This window comes from Equus asinus, chromosome 2 (assembly GCF_041296235.1).
Source record: "Equus asinus isolate D_3611 breed Donkey chromosome 2, EquAss-T2T_v2, whole genome shotgun sequence".
NCBI classification, from domain to species: Eukaryota; Metazoa; Chordata; class Mammalia; order Perissodactyla; family Equidae; genus Equus; species Equus asinus.
Window position 1 is genome coordinate 164278063 of NC_091791.1, and position 18685 is coordinate 164296747.

The following is an 18685-nucleotide window of genomic DNA, read 5'->3' on the forward strand; positions in this document are numbered from 1 at the left end:
GGATTCAGCAGATATCCAGAAATTTGGGGAACACTCGGAGAACTCTCTCTAAGCCTAAATATATCTCGGGGAGGAAAGGAGAGAAGTAGAATGAGCTTTTACCTACCCTGCTCCATCTGAGAGGACCAAAGTCCAAGTCACATCCAAAGACTTCCTGATTACTTGTAAACACATGCAACACAGATACACACACCACACCTCCGTAGATAACAGTGAAGCTTATTTAAATGAAAACAATAATCAGTAACTTTTTAGACACCAGATTACCAATATCTATCAAAATTTAACATGTACACACCCTTTGACCTGAAAATTACAGATGTATATGTTTGCATAGATGTTGTCACTGCGTTTTTGTTATATGCAAAAGATCCATAGATAAGGAACTAGTTAAGTATATTCATTCATTGAAATACTATGCTGCTGTTAAAACTGAAGTAGACTACACTTCCAAAAAATAGAAGAGAAGGGAATACTTACCAGCTCGTTCTATGAGGCAATTTGAAACCAAAACCAGAAAAAGATATCACAAGGGAAGAAAACTATAGACCAATATCCCTTAAGAATATAAAGGCAGGGGCCAGCTCGGTGGTGCAGCGGTTAAGTGCACATGTTCCACTTCCGTGCAGTTCGCTGGTTTGAATCCTGGGTGCAGACGTGGTACCACTTGGTACACCATACTGTCATAGGTGTCCCACATATAAAGTAGAGGCAGATGGGCACAGTTGTTAGTCAAGGCCAGTCTTCCTCAAAAAAAAAAAAAAAAAGAAATGGAAAATAAAATACTACCAAGCCTAAATCAGTAACATGTAAAAAGGATTATACACCATGACCAAGTGAGGTTGATTACTGAAATGCAAGTTTGGTTCAACATGAAGATCAGCCAATGTAAGGCAAAAATCACATGACCATCTCATTAGAGACAGAAAAAGCATTTAGCAAAATCCAACATTCTTTTATGATAAACATTTAACAAACTAAGAATGAAAGGGTACTTCTTTAACCTGATAAAGGACATCTATGAAAAACCCACAGGAAGATCCTCCCAAGATCAGGAACAAGACTAGGATGTCCACTCTCACCGTTTCCATTCAACTATGTCTAGGGCTCTAGCCATAGTAACTAGACAAGAAAAGAGGGGAGGAAAAGGCATCCAGATGGAAAAGGAAGAAGTAAAACTGTATTTGCAGGTTACATGATCTAATATAAATTAAAACCTTAAAAGAATACATACACACACAAAAAGAAGAAAATAATTAGGAACAGATTTAACCAAAGAAGTACAAAACTTGTCCAATGAAAACTATAAAACACCGTTGAAAGGAATTTAAGGAGAGCTAAATAAATGAGAAGACATTCTGTGTTCTTGGGTTGAAAGGCTTAATATTCAGATGGCAAGACTCCCCAAAGCACTGCAGATTCGATGCACTTGCTATCAAAATTCCAACAGCGTTTTTTTCACAAATGGACAAGAAAAACCTAAAATTCATAGGGAATTGTAAAGGGATCATGAATAGCCAAAACAATCTTGAAAAAGAACAAAGTTAGAGGACTTACACTTCCTAATTTCAAAACTTACTGCAAAGCAATAAGACAGTGTGGTATTCTCATAAAGATGATATACTGATCAATAAAATTGAGAGTCCAAAGATAAACCCTTGCATCTACGGTCAATTGATTTTCAACAAGGATGCCAAGACTATTCAATGGGCGAAAGAACACTCTTTTCAACAAATAGTGCTGGGACTGCTTGAATATACACATGCAAAGTAATCAGTTTGGAACACTACTTCACACTGTATGTGAAAATTAATTCAAACGTATCAAAGACCTAAATGTAAGAGTATCAAAGACCTAAATGTAGGAGCTAAAATTATAAAACTCTTAGAAAACAGAGGGAAATCTGTGACCTTGTATTAGGCAACATTTTTTGAGATATGACACCAACAGCACAAGCAACCTAAGAAAATAATAGCTGTTAGTTTTCATCAAAATTTAAAACTTTTTTCCATCAAAGGACTATGAAGAAAGTAAAAAAAAAAAAAAAAAAAAAAAAACCATACAATGGGAGAAAATATTTTGGTTCACAAATCATAATCTGATGAGGATCTAGTGTCCAGAATATATAATAAACTTTCACAATTTCAACAATAAAAAGACAACCCAATTAAAAACCAAGAAAAGGATTTGAATAGACATTTCCCCAAAGAAGAAATACAAATGGCCAATAAGCACATGAAAAGATGCTCAGGGGCCAGCCTCATGGCCAAGTCATTAAGTTCGCATGCTCCACTTTGGCAGCCCAGGGTTTCACCGGTTCGGATCCTGGGCGCAGACATGGCACTGCTCATCAGGCCATGCTGAGGTGGCATCCCACATGCCACAACTAGAAGGACCCACAACTAAACATATATACAACTATGTACCCTGGGGCTTTGGGGAGAAGGAAAAAAAATATTTAAAGAAAAGAAAAAAGATGCTCAACATCATTAGATATTAAGGAAACGTAAGTCAAAACCACAATGAGGTAACACTTCACACCCACTAGCATGACTATAATAAAAAAAGCCCAACAATAACAAGTGTTGGCGATGATCTGGATGAAGTAGAGCCCTCATGCATTACTAGTGAGAATGTAAAATGGCACAGCTGCTTAGGAAAATAGTTTAGCAGTTCTTCAAATAGTTAAACAGAGCTACCATGTAATCCACCAATTCCACTCCTAGGTATAACCAAGGAACTTGAATAGAACTGTTGACACAAAAACTTAAATGAATGTTTAAGCAATATGGAAACAACCAGAAAGTCTATCAACTGATGAATGCGTAAACAAAACGTTGTTTATCTATATGATGGAATATTGTTCAGCGATAAAATGAAATAAAGTATTGATACACTCCGCAACATGGATGAACCTTGGAAACATGTAAGTGAAAGAAGCCACACAAACGGCCACCCGTTGCACAATTCCATTTATATGAAATATCTTGAATAGGCAAACCCATAGGGACAAAAAGCAAATTAGTGATTGCCAGTGGCTGGAGAAAGGGGTGAGAGGGGAGTGACAACTAACAGGTACAATGTTTCTTGTTGCAGTGAAGAAAATGTTCTGGGATTAGTGGTGATAGTTGCACATTGGAATATAGTAAAAACCACTAATTGTACACTTTAAAAGGGTGAAATTGAATTATGTCTTTACAAATGTTCTGAATTTTTGTGATATATATTTTCCTATAAAAATATTGGCCAAAAATGATGAATTGAAATATACATATTATGAAGTTTGAGTAGTAAAATTCAAGAGGTTCCCAAAGAGTAAAATAGATATTCATGATTCCAAACTGATGTAAATGAATGACTCCATGAATGAAAAAATGGGGAAGAGGGATAAATATTCCTTTCAGAAAAATTTCAATTAATGTAGAAGGCCTAAGGGAAATATAAAATCATTAGAAAACCACAGTAATAATTTCTGCTGTCAAGATTGATGGATGAATGCTAAAATTAGTCAGTGAAACAGGATATTTGTGTGGTCTCAAAAACCTACCTCAAAATTTATTAATTACCTTGGTGATTTTCACATACGACCATAAGTTCTTTGATACCTCTCCCTCCTGGAGGTTTAATCCTGCCGGGAGCCGTGGCTACATCATTTGATCGGCTGTTTGACAGCGTCCAGCCGATTAACGCCTAGGGGTGCAGGGTTGCCCCTTGTTGAAGAATAACCGGCCGGCCCCTCACATAGTTCTGAAACCTGTGCTGTTTCTAATTGCCCTTCATTCCTTTTCCTTTCTTAACCTCCAGTTTTCACTCCTTTGGGTGGCTGCTTGGGAGGCACTACCTCCTGGGAAAATTAGATATAGTAAGAGAATGTGACCACCTGCAGGTAACTTTCAAGATATTTTTCAGTTAATTATTGGAGGAGCACACAGTCCCATTTGAGACAAGCAGAAAGGAATCCTGCCCAGATAAGATGTCGAATTAGGTTTATGGCCTCTATCTGGTTAACGTTTCCTTCTCCCTCCAGTTCTTTGTCTAAATATATATGCATCGTCCTTCTAAGTTTGCTGGTTAATTGGATGATCAAGAAGTATCTATATATTATTCTTGACCTTCTGCTTTCTGTTAAAATGTTATAGAGGTTTTCTCCTAAAAGCAATAAATAATAAATAATTGATGAGTAGAAGGGCCGAGGGGTGCAGGGATGCCCCTCGGTGAAGAATGGCCGGCCAACACCCCTGATATTTTCTGAATTATTTGCATGCTTTCTAGCAAGGTTATGTCTATACTTATTTCTGTTCTTTATTCTTGAAGATATATAGTTTAGCTTAGCTTTTCAGCCCTTTACTTTACTAACAAAATGATACTTTCTCCGGCAGTGTGCTTAAGGGACTGTTAGCTCCACAATCTAAAAGACAAAGGAATGCTTTCACCCCCTAAAGGGAGCGAAAATGTAAAGATGTTTAACTGCCCGCTGAGAATGCAGATAGCCCTGGGGATAAGACACCTTGGAGTCGCCTTTTGTTCCCATTAACCATCTACACTAATGGCGTAAATGATTGAGGGAGGCAGGGATGGCTCCACCAGGATGTAACCAGACGGACTGCTGTCCTGTCTGGAGGCCTGGACCTTCTCTCTTTGATTTAACTTTACCATGAATTACAACAGATGCCTAGGTACCTATCTCCTTTAGCTTAGAGACAACAAACACTAGTTAATTGCAGAGAAGACTACCATTAACCTTATGCTCTATAGAATAGAATGCTAATAAATATTCTTGTGCTCGTTTTTTACTTCCTTATGTCTCTGAGAATATTTGTAGAACTATTTCTGTACTAATCCTGAAAAATATATAAACGACACTGGTGCACAGTAAAGTCGGACTTGCTAACACCAACCCAAGTCTCACGTCCTCTTTATTTTCCCCTACCTCAGTTTTTCGCTGACGCCATCTCCCCCACGGGAACCTGGACTCTGCCGAGGCTGGACCCCGGCATAATCCCTCTCCCCTTGAGTGTGGGCTGAATTTAGTGACTTGCTTCTAACAGAGTATGGAAAAGTTATGGTAAAAAAAACCCCAGCAAATATTACCTTCACCTTAAAAGTGATCAAAGAACATCACCAGTGATAACTCACATTGATAGCATGTGCCTCTGATATAATGTAACAAGAGCACATGATCTCTTGTATATTTCCCTTAAACCCAGAATCTCAGTCTATTGATGAGAAAACAGCAGACAAACCCAACTGAAGGACATTCTACAAAACACCTGACCCGTACTCCAAATGTGTCAAGGTTATGGAAAGACCGAGAAACTTACAATTGGAGGAGACTAAGGAGATACAATGGGTAAAATGCAATGTGGTATTCTGGATGGTGGAAAAACTGGGAAATTCCCAATCATACCTGTAGTTAATAATATTGTGCCAATGTTAATCTCTTAATTTTGCTAAATGTAACATGGTTATATAAGATGTTAACATTAGAGGAAGCTGGGTGAAAGGTGAACAGGAATACTCTCCTGTAAATCTTAAATGATTAAAAAAAAAAGATTAAGAGCCATTCTACTGGAAAAGCACCAACACAAATAGGTTCCTTGGGTGTACAACTGTGTAGTGTCTGGTTCCTGGTTCTCCTTCCAAATATATGGAGGCCACTTCCCTTCTCTTTTGACGTTAAGTAAGGCCATGAGACTTGATTTGCTCATATTTATAAAATACGAGTGGAAATGATGTGTTTTATTTCCAGGTAGAAGATTGAGAGCCAACAAGTTTTTGGGGTTTAAATATATATATTTCCTTTTTCCTGCTTTTGCAGCCATTGAAGCACAGATCACTAAGTGTGAGCAAAGTAGAGCAGAGCCCTCTCACTGACCCTCAATGTGAATGTGGCACAAGTGAAAAAAGTACATCTTTGCTATTTTAAGCTGTTGACATTCTGGGGTTGTTACCAAGTCATAACCTCAATATCCTAACTGATACAAAACACACCCATTGTCCTGGATGGAAAGATCAGGTATTTGAAAGAATATCAGTTCCCCATATATACATTTTGAAAACTGAAGAATTGAGTCCAGAGTTTATCTGACCAGTTAAATACATACCAATAATCAAGACATTATTGAGGAAGAACAACAGTGATACTTGGACTGTTGGAAAAGTAAAACAGCAGTCAAGCTAGCACTTACTGAACACATACCACTAAGTGTCAGCTACTGTTCTAAGTGTTTAACACATCTTCAGTCATTTAATCCTCCCAATATCCCCATGAAGTAGGCACCATTCTTATTCTGTTTTACAAATGGAGAAAGGGAGGCATGGAAATTTGAACTCAGGCAGTCCTATTCAAGTCCATGCTTTTAGCCACTTTGTTACCCAGTCTCTCTAGAGTAGTGGCTACTCAAACCTTCTGTGATGAAGGACCAGTTGTTGGGTTTTTTAAATTTCTGATCTGTCATGGAACAATACTTTTGTAAAATATAATAGAAATGATTTACTAGGAAAATGAAGTGAAAAGCATACAAAATATAAGCCTCAGTTTTTATTATTATATCTGTCAAATATAAGATTACTTTTCAAATTCCTATAACAATTTCTAAATGCTTTGTCTCAACTTCTATACTTATCTCATTGTGCACCATTAACAATTTGTGGACTGGCACGGGTCCACACACCAAACTTTTGAGTAGCTCTGCTCTAGATTTCAAAAACAGAATGTGCATAGATATGTAAAAAAACAAATGTATAAAAATTTGGTATATGAAAAAGTTGCTTTTGCCAATGCGTAGGGAAAGAAAAGATTGTTCCAGTGTCCATAATCCCACAATGCAATGGCTATCATTGTGGAACTCATCTAGTAACTAGGAGACATTGAAATCCTGTTTAATGGTGAGAATTCGGAGATGTCAATGTAAAACCTAAATTGGTTTTCCCTTCAACTCCTTTGGGCACATGTTCACTTTTACCTAGAGTCTCTTCTTATCTTTACTCACAGCCATTATACTACCTCGCTGTATCAGTCCAAGATAAGAAAGACAGAAAAAAACCTTCAAGTGGACCTGGCCAACGAGGCTGAGTCTACTGAGCAAATTAGCCTTTGCTTAACTTTCTCCATCCCCATTCCTCCAGCCTTAACTGGGGTACTTTTGTAGAACTTTTAGAGCATGGAAGACAGACATCTAGGACTCCCTCCTGTCCTTGGTCCATGCTTTCAGGGAAGCAAAAGGCAAAAGATTGAAACCAGCAACTTTTAGGATGATGCCAGGCTATGGTTCTCTGTAGCATTTCTGGGTTGTGCTGTGAATCATAAATTTCAATTACCTTAACTTGGACTTCTAGTCACAAGGTACATGTGGAGGAGGTGGTCTAGAAAGTATGTTTAGAGCCCTTCATGAGGCACAGGAGACAAGATAGAAGCATGACTTATGATTCAGACTTATCAGCTGATGGCATTCCTATGTCTTTATCCTCTAGCTAAGCGAGACCATGAGGTATTGGTAAAATAAGGTAAGGTCCCTCAGATGATTTCTCTATGTAAAACCTGGAATCAGGGCAAAGTGAGAACAAAACTTAGTACCCCTGAACTCCCCAAATCCTCAAAACTCATTTCTAGACCAGAGAGCAGTAGCATTTTCTCTGAGAGAACCCTGTCGACCCAGAACAAAATCTTATAATAGCCTTGCCTTATCATATACAAGTCCCTGAATTCCTGGACACAGAAGACTCTTAACCCTTCCTTAACCCTTAGAAAAAAAGGCCTCAGGGAACTTCTTCTCCTATAAGATAGAATTACAGGAAAATAAGAAGGTTCTAGAACTTTTACTTAAGAGGATCACAGTCCATGGTAAGTCCATGAGTATGATTCTTCCACCTTTCAAGTCGTTTTAATCTGTGAACTTCAGTTTGAGAGAGAGAGACTTTCACGATCTCTTCCAAGAATGCAAATTACTATATTGACTAATCCTTGCAAGTCAAGTGGCTGCTGCTGCTCTGTCAGAGGTTGTGAAAGCCAGAAGACTCCTTGTGCTTTCAGCACCTGGCTTCCCACCTCTCATCTGGGCAGTGAGTTCTGAGTAGATGGGGCTGTTTCTGGGAGAGGCACCTAGAGTTGTGCTAGTTCTCTCCCAGTTCTTTCTAAGGCACTGGACTCACTCCTTCCTTTATTCTTTCTTGACCAAGTGAGAGGTCTTTAGCTCTCTACTCAAACTAAGTGCTGGCCAACATCACTTTCATTCCTCCTCCTGGCAGGAATGGTATCTTAAGATCCTGGGGCCGCGATGACACAAGAATTCAAAAGGCTCCTTTCCAAGAATATCTACTAAAGACCTGGTTCCCTTTCTTGCACTTCTAATAAGTATTAATGTTAAATCAGAAAAGAAACATTAGAATGTCCATATTCTTCCCTCTTGGTCCAAATCCACATGAGAACACAGGCAGGACTGCACCTGAGATTTTCTGACACTTTATTTTTATAATTTTATTGAGAAAGTAGCCAGTAGTATCTTCAGGCTTTGCATCTCTGGCACAAGTGGTGCCTTTGCCCTGAGTAGCTGCATCTTCATTCCCAGGACAGAAAGTACACATTGCCCTGCATGTCTCCCACTGCGAGCTGCAGGGTAGAGTCAGGACCCAGCCAAGGTTCCAGGCAGCTCGCTGCCCCTTCACATCGAAACAGGCCCAGCTACAATGGGAACAAAAACAGGGGTGATGAGAGAGACGCCGAGGGCCTCCTTATTAACTTGTCTTTCTCTCACATTAATGCCTTTATTTAGAAACAGGTTAGTCGCACATTATTGCAAGAAAGCTAGAAGAAAACAGAATTTTGCTCTTTTGTCCTTTCTTATCCCAAGTTTGCTCTCTTGTGACATCCCTTTAGTCCTCCTTGCACATACACACTTACCAGTTGCATACTGGGTCTCTCCCATAGCTTAACATCTCTGTCCTTTGAAGCTGTCACCAGCAACTCAGGCAGCACATGGAGAGCTGTGACAGAGCCCGAGTGAATCTGAGAGAGGAAGGGGAAGCAATATGGTGAGTCCTCAGTGGGCCCTCCTCAGTCAAGGAAGCATCAAAGTCTGCTGGGTCAGACCTAGAGCCTCCTCCCCTATATTTGTGAACTTTCCCTGAAACTAACCTTTCTTCGCTGCTGTGTCTTTAGATCTGTGGTTCTGGGCCAGCTATCCACATCAGTATCTATGGATGGGTCTGTCCCCGGAGTTTGGGTTTCAGGCATTTTTGCTTCTTTCTGCCAGATGTTATCTGTGGTCCATTGTCCTTCAAGGGTGCATTTGGCTAGGTTCCATAGCATCCCATCAGAGCTGGCACACAAAAACGAGGACTCTGCCATTTCAAGGGCAGAGTTAGAGCCAGGCTTCAGGCTTCGAGGGATCCACCATCCTCCCCTAAGCCATCTCTGAACTCCTCAGGTCCTCTCATTACCACTCACCAGATTCAGGCTTGGCCTGAGTTACCAATGTTAGGGTCCCACTAGGATTCTCTAAGTTCACACAAAAGTCCAATGTCTCTTCAAACTCTCCTGATTCCTTCTGCCTCTGTGAAAGGATAGATCATTTTGTTCAGTCTACTTGTATCACTTAACCCTAGCCAGCCAAAGCAACTGTTTTTTGCTCTAGGCTGGTTAGGATTCTTTTTTTAACTGTAATTTAGATACAGTAAAGTGCACAAATCTTAAATGTTCATCTCTATAAATGTTTACACGTGTATATGCAATCACCACCGAGATCAAGTTGTAGAACCTTTCCATCACCACAGAAAGTGGACCCCTTTGTAGTCAATACCAGAGCACCAGAATCAGTGTGACAGACTAATTGAACAATATTGTGACTTCTGTCACCATAAATTAGTTTTGCTTGTTCTTTAACTTCATTTAAGTGAAATCATGTAGTACATACTCTTTTATGTCTGCCTTCTTTTGCCCAACATTATGTCTATGAGATATGTCTGTATCATTCCAGACACTGCTAAAACAGTGGCAAGACAAGAGAGACATAACAAAATGCAATTAAGAAAACTCCTATGTTTATGGTTTCCCATCATGTTTTAAACACTAGAATCCTTTTTTATAACAATGAAATCTGAAAGGGAAACCCAGTATAGAATGCTCTTAAGTAGAGCTGCTCCAGTTGAAGGAAGAGACAGGGATTTGGATCCTAATGCCTTTCCCTTCTTCTCACTCTCCATGATGGCCCCAAGGTTTAAAATATTGATCCTGGACAAACGTTTAACACACACTCAAACAGGACTTACTAAGACAGAAAGAGCTCCAGAGGCCGTTGGCTGTAGGATGAACACACCATAGTCCTGGTGGGTGGACAACATGATAGGATGTTCTCCAAAACTGGTCCTGGTTTATAAAAAAGAAGGAAGCTGAGCCTCTGTTAGACCCCAGTGTTTTGTTAGTTAGACCCAGTCTCAGGGTAACCACTAACCCACTTTTCCTCTTTCTCTAGCCTGAGAGGAAACAGCATTTTGGCTCTTACCAGATTTCAGAGGGAGCATCCCCTGGCTTCATGCGCAGTAAATGCAAATCCGCTTTGGCCAAGATGAGGGAGTGTCCATCAGGGGCCAGGGCCATACCCGTCAGGAACCCTAAGTCCTCCTGCAGAACTTGTTTCAGGTGAAGACTAGCTCGAAACAGGTACATGGACAGAGGAAGATCCTGCTTTAGTGTACCTCTCTCAGGCTTCTCAGTTGCCCACAAATCCCTCAGGAGTGAAGTACAAAACAAAATGCACGACCTTCCCTACATATTCTCTCCCTCTTTGTGTTTTTCTTACATCAGTATTCATCATCACCATCCCCTTACTTGCTCAAACTAGGAATCTCTCATATTCTTGTCTTTTCCTTCTCTCCTGACCTCCAACTGCCCCATAAGCACTGTGGATTCCACTTGTAACACATTTGAATCTCTGCCTCTCCTTCTCATCCTCACTGCCCAGCTCAGGGCCGACGTTATGTCCCCCTGGACCATGGCAACAGCTGTAAAAGTGGCCTCCCTGCCTTTAGTATCTCTCTACTATCCATCCTCCATAGTGCCACCAGAGTTCCCTTTCAAAATTCAGATAATTATTCTGCTCAAAGTTCTTAGCTCTGTGTCCTCTATAGCCTCACCCCAGTTTATGTTTTCAGTCCAATTCCCTACCCTCCCACTCCCACCAAGAACCCAAAGACCTGGCTATACTCAGAATACACCATGCACTCTCAGGCCTCCATGGCTTTTGTTAATGCTACTTCCTCTTCCGAAAACACCATTCCCTTCCCTTACTGGTCCAGAAAACTCCTGTTCATCCTTGAAGCCCAACCTCAAATAGTAACTCTTTTGTAAACCGTAAATTTCTAAAATTCTGCAGCCCCAGTAATCTTATATATATAGATGTCTTTATTATAGCATTAATCACTCTGAATATTGTTGGCAGTTTATGTACATGCACATTCCTCCAGTGTGAGCTTCCTTAATTAAACAATAAATTTCAATCTGGTTCACACTGCTTGGCCCGGGGCTTAGCATAAAGCAGGCACTTGATAATTATTATTTAAATTGACACTGGAGGGAGGCAAAATCCTGGGTGTAAGGAGATCCTGTTCCTATCACAATAACCCAGCTGCCTCATTTCACCTGAAATTTCCGGGTGTTGAATCCTTCTGCCATTCCACTTGCCACTCGCTGACTTTTTCATCAGCACTGAGAACAATCAAGGTGTGTGCCGAGTACCAGACTAGAGAGCTGATGCGGCCAGGAGCCTGGTGAATACAAGCTCATTTCAGTATTTCTGAAGAGCCAGGACTAACCCTCTGTCCTTTCCCAGGCACCTATGCAAGGTCTAACCCCAGCACATACTATTAAATACCTAGCCAGGGCAGAATGCACATAGACAAAGAACTGAGGGTGCCCTAACTCACCTGTGCTGTGGCCACAGCCTTAGCTTCCTGCCACAAGGTTAGTTCCCCAGCTTGATTCCCAGACACTGCCAAAGAACCATCTGGGGCCCAGGCCACAGCAGTGATGGCTGTAGGACTCCTCGGTATATACGTGTCATCTGGAGAAGAAAGAAGTAATTTATTAGGAGTTGGACCATTGCTGGGATTCAAGAGGACATATCAGCCTACCCTTGACCTTCTTGGTCCCACTAACATACCCCTCTTTCATACCTTGCCTCTCTCCATGCCTTACTCACCTGCTTCCTTAGGTACCTGCCAGAGCCGTACAGAACCATCCTCTGAGGTGGTCAGCAGGAGGCCTGAGGTTTCTGAAACAGCAGCTGCACTGACTGGGCCACTGTGTCCCAGGAGGGTGTGTGTTTGAAACACCTAGGAGGACAGGATGGAGATAGGACAGTAGGGGGTTGACACAACAGAGGTTGTACTACATACCCTCTCCAGCTCCCCCCAGCCCAAACCTTTCAGGGAACTCACCAAGAGTGGATGCCACAACTGTGTGGTCCCATCCAGTCCAGCAGTCACCACCAGAAGCTCTGACCCAGGCTGGCCAGCTGATAAGGCAAGAGACTGAGTCAGAGGCAGGGGAGACGGGAAGAGGCAGCAAGGAAGGGAAGGTGGCTGACATATCATCACCTGCACGGGGCTCCAGGGCAGCTGCACACTGACTGATGGGTCCTGAGTGAGCAGGAATGCTGGTCAGCTCCACGCCTTGATGGTCCCACACTTTCAAGGTCCCATCCCGGCCCACGGACACCACATGCTCCTCCTGCCCCAGAGCACAGGATCAGAGCAGAGTCACACTGAGCAGGACATGGGAAGTATGACTCCTGCTACAGATGTGTGGGCTAAGTATTAGGGGCTTAGAAGACATCAAAGAGTGAGGAAAACTCCGGGACAGTGAGGCTGGGAGGCTCAGGACTGCAACCCCACCACAAGGTCATGATACTAAGATGTGTTTTCAAGCCCTCCCTCCCTTCACACCAACCCTCAGCCTCAATATCCTAATCTGGTTCTAATCCAGGCCCAAACATCTCATTCTTTATACTTCTTTTGCCTTTGGGATTAGATACCCAATGCATCCAGTCTCCTGAAGCCCCCTTAGCCTTCCCAGAGACCCCTGGTGAGCTCTCCATTGCCTTCTCACCACAGCCACCACGGCGCTCACGGCACTCTGATGACCCAGGAACTGACCAAGCTGCTGTCCCAACTCTGGGTCCCACAGCCCCACAGAGCCATCGCTGGAGCAAGAGACCTGCAGAGTCAGAGGTTAGAGGAGCGGAGTTATCACCATCCCACCAGCATTTTTGTAAGTTTATTATGTCGCGTGGAGGGCAGTAAGCCTTGTGATTAAGAGCATGGGCTGTCCTGGGTTCAAATCCGAGCTCCACCATTCATTACTTCATGACCTGGAACAAGCTCATCTCTTGGAGCCTTAGATTTCTCATCTATTCAACAAGGATAATAACAGTGTACCTATCTGATATTGTTGCTATGGTGCTGATGCATCTTTATAAAGGACTCAGCATGCTGCCTTGTACAGAGTGAGCAGTGCATAAATAGTAGCTATTGTCGTTGTTATTAACATAATGTCAGTCAACAAACTCAGACAAAGCTGAAAAGTCTGCAATGCCAAGGAAAGATCTGGCTGCCCAGAAGGCAGGGGTGGGGCAGAATATGACAAGTCTATTCAACTGATATTATACTCACTCCTTTCTCTTCTCTTTTAGAGAACAACATGAGCACTCTGCACTAGAAAACTAGGCTTCACCAACACTGAGCACATAATTTGAGACTCATTGTTGCCTTAGGACCAAAGAAATCAGAGCAGTACCCTTTACCTGCAGGGTCAGGGCATCCTAAGCCCTGGGGCAGACAGTTCTGCGTTCTTGTTAAGAATATGGACTTTCTTATCAGAAAGTGTACTGGCTCAGCTTCGCTACTTACATGACCTTGGAAATTTCTTTAATCTATCTGAGCTCAATATCCTTGTCTGTGAAACAGAGATAATAGTGGTATATACTTTACAGGGTGTTGTAAAGATGAAATGAGACAACGTATGCACAGGGCTTAATCCAATGCCTGGCTCATACTCTGTGCTCAATCAATGTTAGCTATTACAATTACAAACTGGTGTTGGGAAAAGGATGAGATGGGAATGTCATCCTCTCCCAGGAACCTTGCTGAGCTTTGTGCCACTCCCATCCCTTCACTCACCAGTAGGTTGTCTTTGGTCCAGGCACAGCCAGTGACCCAGTCACGGTGACAAGCAGAGAAGGAACAAATCAGAACAGGGGCTTTGGGTGTCCTCACGTCCCAGCAGAGGAGATTCTGGATAGGTCCCAAGAGAGGGAGCCGTCAGAACCATAGGCGGGAAGTAGGAGCACCAGGGTCATCTCAGGAAAGAAGTCTCAAGGAAAGTATCAAGGAAGGGAGGTGCACAGATCCAGCATAGGAGGTTTGGTAAAGCAGAAAGCCGAGGAAGCAGGGAAATGGACTGTTCAGGAATCTAGGAACCAGAGAGGCTGTGGGGCCTGGGGGTGCTGGGGCCAGAGGAGGAGGGCCCACGGGTTGCATCCTTCTGTGGCTCACCCGGTCCCTGCCCCCAGTGGCCAGGCTGCCTCCATCAGTGCTGAAGCTACAGCAGCTTACGGGGCCCTCGTGTCCCCGGAGCTCAGTGGCACAGGGAAAGTCTTCTGCCTTTTGTGGCAGCGTCAGCAACTGCCTTGGCCACAGCCGCACTGTGAAATCCTCTGCATTGGAAACAGAGAGAGGGGAAGATTCCTTGAAAAAGGAAGCAAGACAGGCCTGGGAGGCCAAAGACAAAGGCAATCACAAGCGCTGAGGGTGAGGTCTGAGGAGGCAGCTCCAGGGAGGGACACAGTGAATCACAAGGCTGTGGAGAGGCCCCGGGCCTCCACTGATGAAGGGTCAGTCATCAAGTGGGTGCACAGTACAGGATGTAAGGTACTCCCTGCTCAGGCTCTGCAGCTGTCTCTCTCTACCTCCCTGCTGCACCTCCACACCCTCCTCTTCACTTTAGCCAAGCGTCTTCCCTGGAGCAGATGAAGGCCATTCTGCATTCTCACCTCAACATCTCTCTCTCTCCTCCTAAGGGAAACCCATCCCTTTATATAGCAAAGTCTCCCACTGGGCAGAAACTCAGAGGATTACAGGGACTGCAAAGAGGTCCCAGGATATATATATACACACACTTGTATGTATCCTCATGCATACATATACACATATATTGGAGGAAAGTATTAGCATATTTAAAAGGAACAATGATTCACTGCCCTGCCCACTGCCCAGCAGTACCTGAGGCAGAAGCCAAGAGTTCCTGGGAGGTGGCCAGTCCCAGCATGGGCCTCTGGTACCTGGACAGAAGCCAGAGGGACTGAAGGGAGCTTTCCTTGAGTGCCCAGCCCTGCAGGGAGCCATCTTCTGCGCCGCTCACCAGCACCTTAGGGCCTAGCCAGGCCAATGCAGACACTGCCACATCTAGAGCTTGACACTGAGCCCCCTGGGAACCTAGAGAAAGAGGGAAAACAAGAGAGGAAGGCACTTGGAAACCGGTCAGGGGAAGGGGTTCAAACACCCCATCCCTTCTCCCTTCGGTACCTGAAGAAATTTTGTAGATCCTAATGCCATCTGCTCGGTACCCAACAGCCACCCGATCACCATCTGGGCTGAGCGCCACGGAGAGGGCAGGAGAGAGAGAGAGGGAACCTAGGCACCCCCGGGGCCGACCCAGAGACCCGGACCACACCTGAACCTGAGAGCCGAGAAAAAGGTTTAAAGATACCCCACTGCTCCCCACCCCCAGAGTTATAGCCACCCCATTAAATTCCTCCTCCCTGAGACTCTTCTCCAGAGAGCTGCCCAGGCACATACCATCATCCCTCTCCCTGTGGCTTGCACCAGCCAAGCTCCTCCAGTCTCAACAAAGGTCCCACCCTCACCCAAATATTCCTTGCCTTTGCTGGCCCCTCCTCATAAGCCTCCACCAGCACTAGGTAACCTGACCTTGCCATCCTCTCCAGCCGTCAGTAACTGGCACCCAGCACGCAGGAAAAGGGCAGCAGCAACAAAGCCATGGTGGGCAGGGAAGGCAGCCAGCCTTGCCCCCTCTTTCCAGGCCCACAGCTCCACCATCCTGTCTAGCCGGCCCACAGCCACAACTTGCCCAGGCACATTGAAGGCCAAGGTACGAACAGAAGCCCCTGGGGCCCCTAGTTCCTGCACGGGGAGGTAGAATTGAAATGTCAGGGCCTGCTCTCAACACAGGCTCACAGTAACACCTTCCACTCCCACCCTCTTGTGCTTCCTCCCCCAGGGCTGCACAGGACCTTCTCACCTTGGTGACTTTGAGCCCGTCCACCTGGAGGAAGCTGAAACTGCCACTCCAGCTGCCTATGGCTACTACCTGCCCCTCTGGGTGGAAAGCAACGCAGTTCAGGGGCTTGGGACAGGTGTGCTGGAAGGCCAGCTGGCCACGCACTGTGTCCCAGAGCTGGAGGAAAGAGGAGAAAACTCAGGGTGCTGAATACAGATGCCTGAGCTTCTCAACTGCAGAGCCCAGAGGCCACCTTGTCCAGTCTCCTACCCTCAACCTCTGCCATGCTAAGAGAACAACTTCAGGGCGCTGACTCAGAGTTTAGGGCTACTTTGACTCCCACAGTGCCCTGGTCATTACCTTGAGGCATCCTCCCAGGCACACGGTGGCCAGCAGCCGGTTGTCAGGGCTCAGGCAGCAGCTGGTGATTTGGTACTGGTGAGCATTGGTCTGGAGCACCCTATGCCAGGGAGATAAAGTCAGGCCCCTAGGCTCCCCAGCCACAGGCTCTCTCCTTTCCAGAGGGGCTTTCGAGAAACAGGGAAGGCCCTCACTCCAAGACATGGGGGAGGTCCCCTTACCGGCAACCGTGCTGCAGGTCCCAGAGCTCCAGGAGTCCGTCGAAGGCAGTAAGGAAGAGGGCATTGTCCGAGAGGAATGAACAAGAGGACACTCCGTCACAGCCACTCACCACAGACTTCTCCTCCTGTGAGAGTGAGTGGGGAAGCACACTCAGGACACTCCCTTGACCCCACTGTGTAGCACTCCAAGCCCCAACCACAAAGGAGGCCAAGGAAAGAAGGGTTGGAGCCCTTGGCTCTCTACATAAATGTGGCCTCTGGTCTCACACCAGGAACACCTATTAAAAGTGCAAATCCTTGGACCCCACTCCAGACCAAGGCCAAGCTCAAGCTCAAGTGAGGCCTCATGATCCAAGTGGGGCAACATCTCCCCTACTCCAAACCCCATACATATACCCAAGTCACAGAAGATTTTGGCAGGTCTGAGGAGTGTGCATATATATGGAGTAGGGGTGATATGGGTGGGAAATGGAGAGAGAGTGGCTGTGGGATCCACCTCTCCAGTGTAATCTGCTGTCACCCTCCCTTAAGCATCCTCTGCTGCTGTCATTCCCAGCCATTTACAGGAAACATTTTCCCTATGTCTCTCACTAAACCCAGGATGCCTGCCTTTCTCTGTCCTATGTCCTCCTGAAACGGCACAACTCACTCAGCTCTCATCTATGTCACATGTTTCAGTTGCTTTTTATCTTGTATATCTCTCAACAAGACTGACCGCTTGGTGGGCAAAGACAATGTCCTAAGCCCCATGTTCCTTGCAATGCTTAGCACAATGGCTTGAATGGAAGGTATGCAGCAAATATTTGTCATGTGATTGTTTGTTTGGGTTTTTTTGAGGAAGGTTAGCCCTGAGCTAACATCTCTTGCCAATCCTCCTCTTTTTGCTGAGAAAGATTGGCCCTGAGCTAACAGCTGTGTCCATCTTCCTCTACTTTATATGTGGGATGCCTGCCACAGCATGGCTTGACAAGCAGGGCGTAGGTCCGTGCCCAGGATTGGAACCAGCAAACCCCGGGCAGCCAAAGCAGAGCCACTGGGCTGGCCCTCATGTGATTGACTTTTTTGACCAAGCCCTTTTGACCTGATGTGAGGGAAATAGAGTTGCTGAATCAAACAGGGTGATGACAGCTGGGTTTAGCTGGTCTAGGGCTTCAGGGCAACCCATGAGGCTTTTTGGAAGGTAAACTCTGCCCAACCTTGAGTGTCATACCTGCCAGGTTCTCAGGTCCAGCAGGTAAACTGTCCCACTGGCAGTGCCCACAGCTGCTCTTTGCCCACTAGGGGAGAAGGCCACGGCTGTTGGGGATGAGGAAACTGCCAGAGACAGGCTGGTGCTAGAGAAAAGTAGGAAGAAAGGAAGGAAATGAGGGATGAGGGGAAGGAAGTGAACAGGAATTCATTTTGGCATTTCTGTGCCTGAATCTCCCCTGCACTGTGACTCTGGTCTGTCCTTTATTCTCTAGTTTCAGAAAGGGCTGCAGTTTGCTCTCTGGGGGGCTCATCGGAGTCTAGGGTCAAGGGTCTTACGTTTGCTGGCCCCTCGTGGTCTGGGGTTTATTAAGCCATCGTAGCATGCGCTGTAGGTGCCATCGCTGGGAGAGCTGGGGGGCCTGGAGGCAAAGGGGTGAGTCCAGAGGCTGGTTGGCTGCCTGCTGGGGCAGCAGCAGGGGGTACTGGCTGAGGACTGGAGCCTGCTGCCTCAGGAAGGTGTGAAATACAGCAACATCAGCCTCAGGAAGCTTCTGGCCCTCTTCAGGGATGGAGGAAGCTATAGAAGAGATGCAGAGTGTCACTGGGGAGCCAGCCTGGACCC

The 18685-nt window shown here is 44.9% G+C and overlaps 1 protein-coding gene across 5 annotated transcripts in view; it reads right to left on the minus strand.

Annotated features, from left to right (window-relative positions):
• Positions 1-8445: 8445 nt before the first annotated feature.
• Positions 8446-18685, minus strand: part of TEP1 (telomerase associated protein 1) — a 41701-nt gene continuing 31461 nt past the window's right edge. For 4 of the 5 annotated variants that reach the window (XM_014844501.3, XM_044765240.2, XM_044765235.2 and 1 more), the window contains 22 exons: positions 18400-18640; positions 18083-18206; positions 16873-16997; positions 16652-16751; positions 16313-16468; positions 15982-16194; positions 15577-15730; positions 15274-15486; positions 14548-14708; positions 14173-14286; positions 13103-13210; positions 12592-12724; positions 12433-12509; positions 12195-12327; positions 11920-12056; positions 11636-11760; positions 10500-10643; positions 10267-10363; positions 9446-9551; positions 9134-9339; positions 8900-9004; positions 8446-8680 (listed from right to left, as the gene is read on the minus strand). In XM_014844501.3, coding sequence (XP_014699987.3) covers positions 8558-8680; positions 8900-9004; positions 9134-9339; positions 9446-9551; positions 10267-10363; positions 10500-10643; positions 11636-11760; positions 11920-12056; positions 12195-12327; positions 12433-12509; positions 12592-12724; positions 13103-13210; positions 14173-14286; positions 14548-14708; positions 15274-15486; positions 15577-15730; positions 15982-16194; positions 16313-16468; positions 16652-16751; positions 16873-16997; positions 18083-18206; positions 18400-18640 — 3095 coding nt within the window. In that variant the 3' untranslated portion in view covers positions 8446-8557. The remainder of the gene's footprint in view (positions 8681-8899; positions 9005-9133; positions 9340-9445; positions 9552-10266; positions 10364-10499; positions 10644-11635; positions 11761-11919; positions 12057-12194; positions 12328-12432; positions 12510-12591; positions 12725-13102; positions 13211-14172; positions 14287-14547; positions 14709-15273; positions 15487-15576; positions 15731-15981; positions 16195-16312; positions 16469-16651; positions 16752-16872; positions 16998-18082; positions 18207-18399; positions 18641-18685) is intronic. The other variant, XR_011501484.1, reaches the window with a different exon arrangement.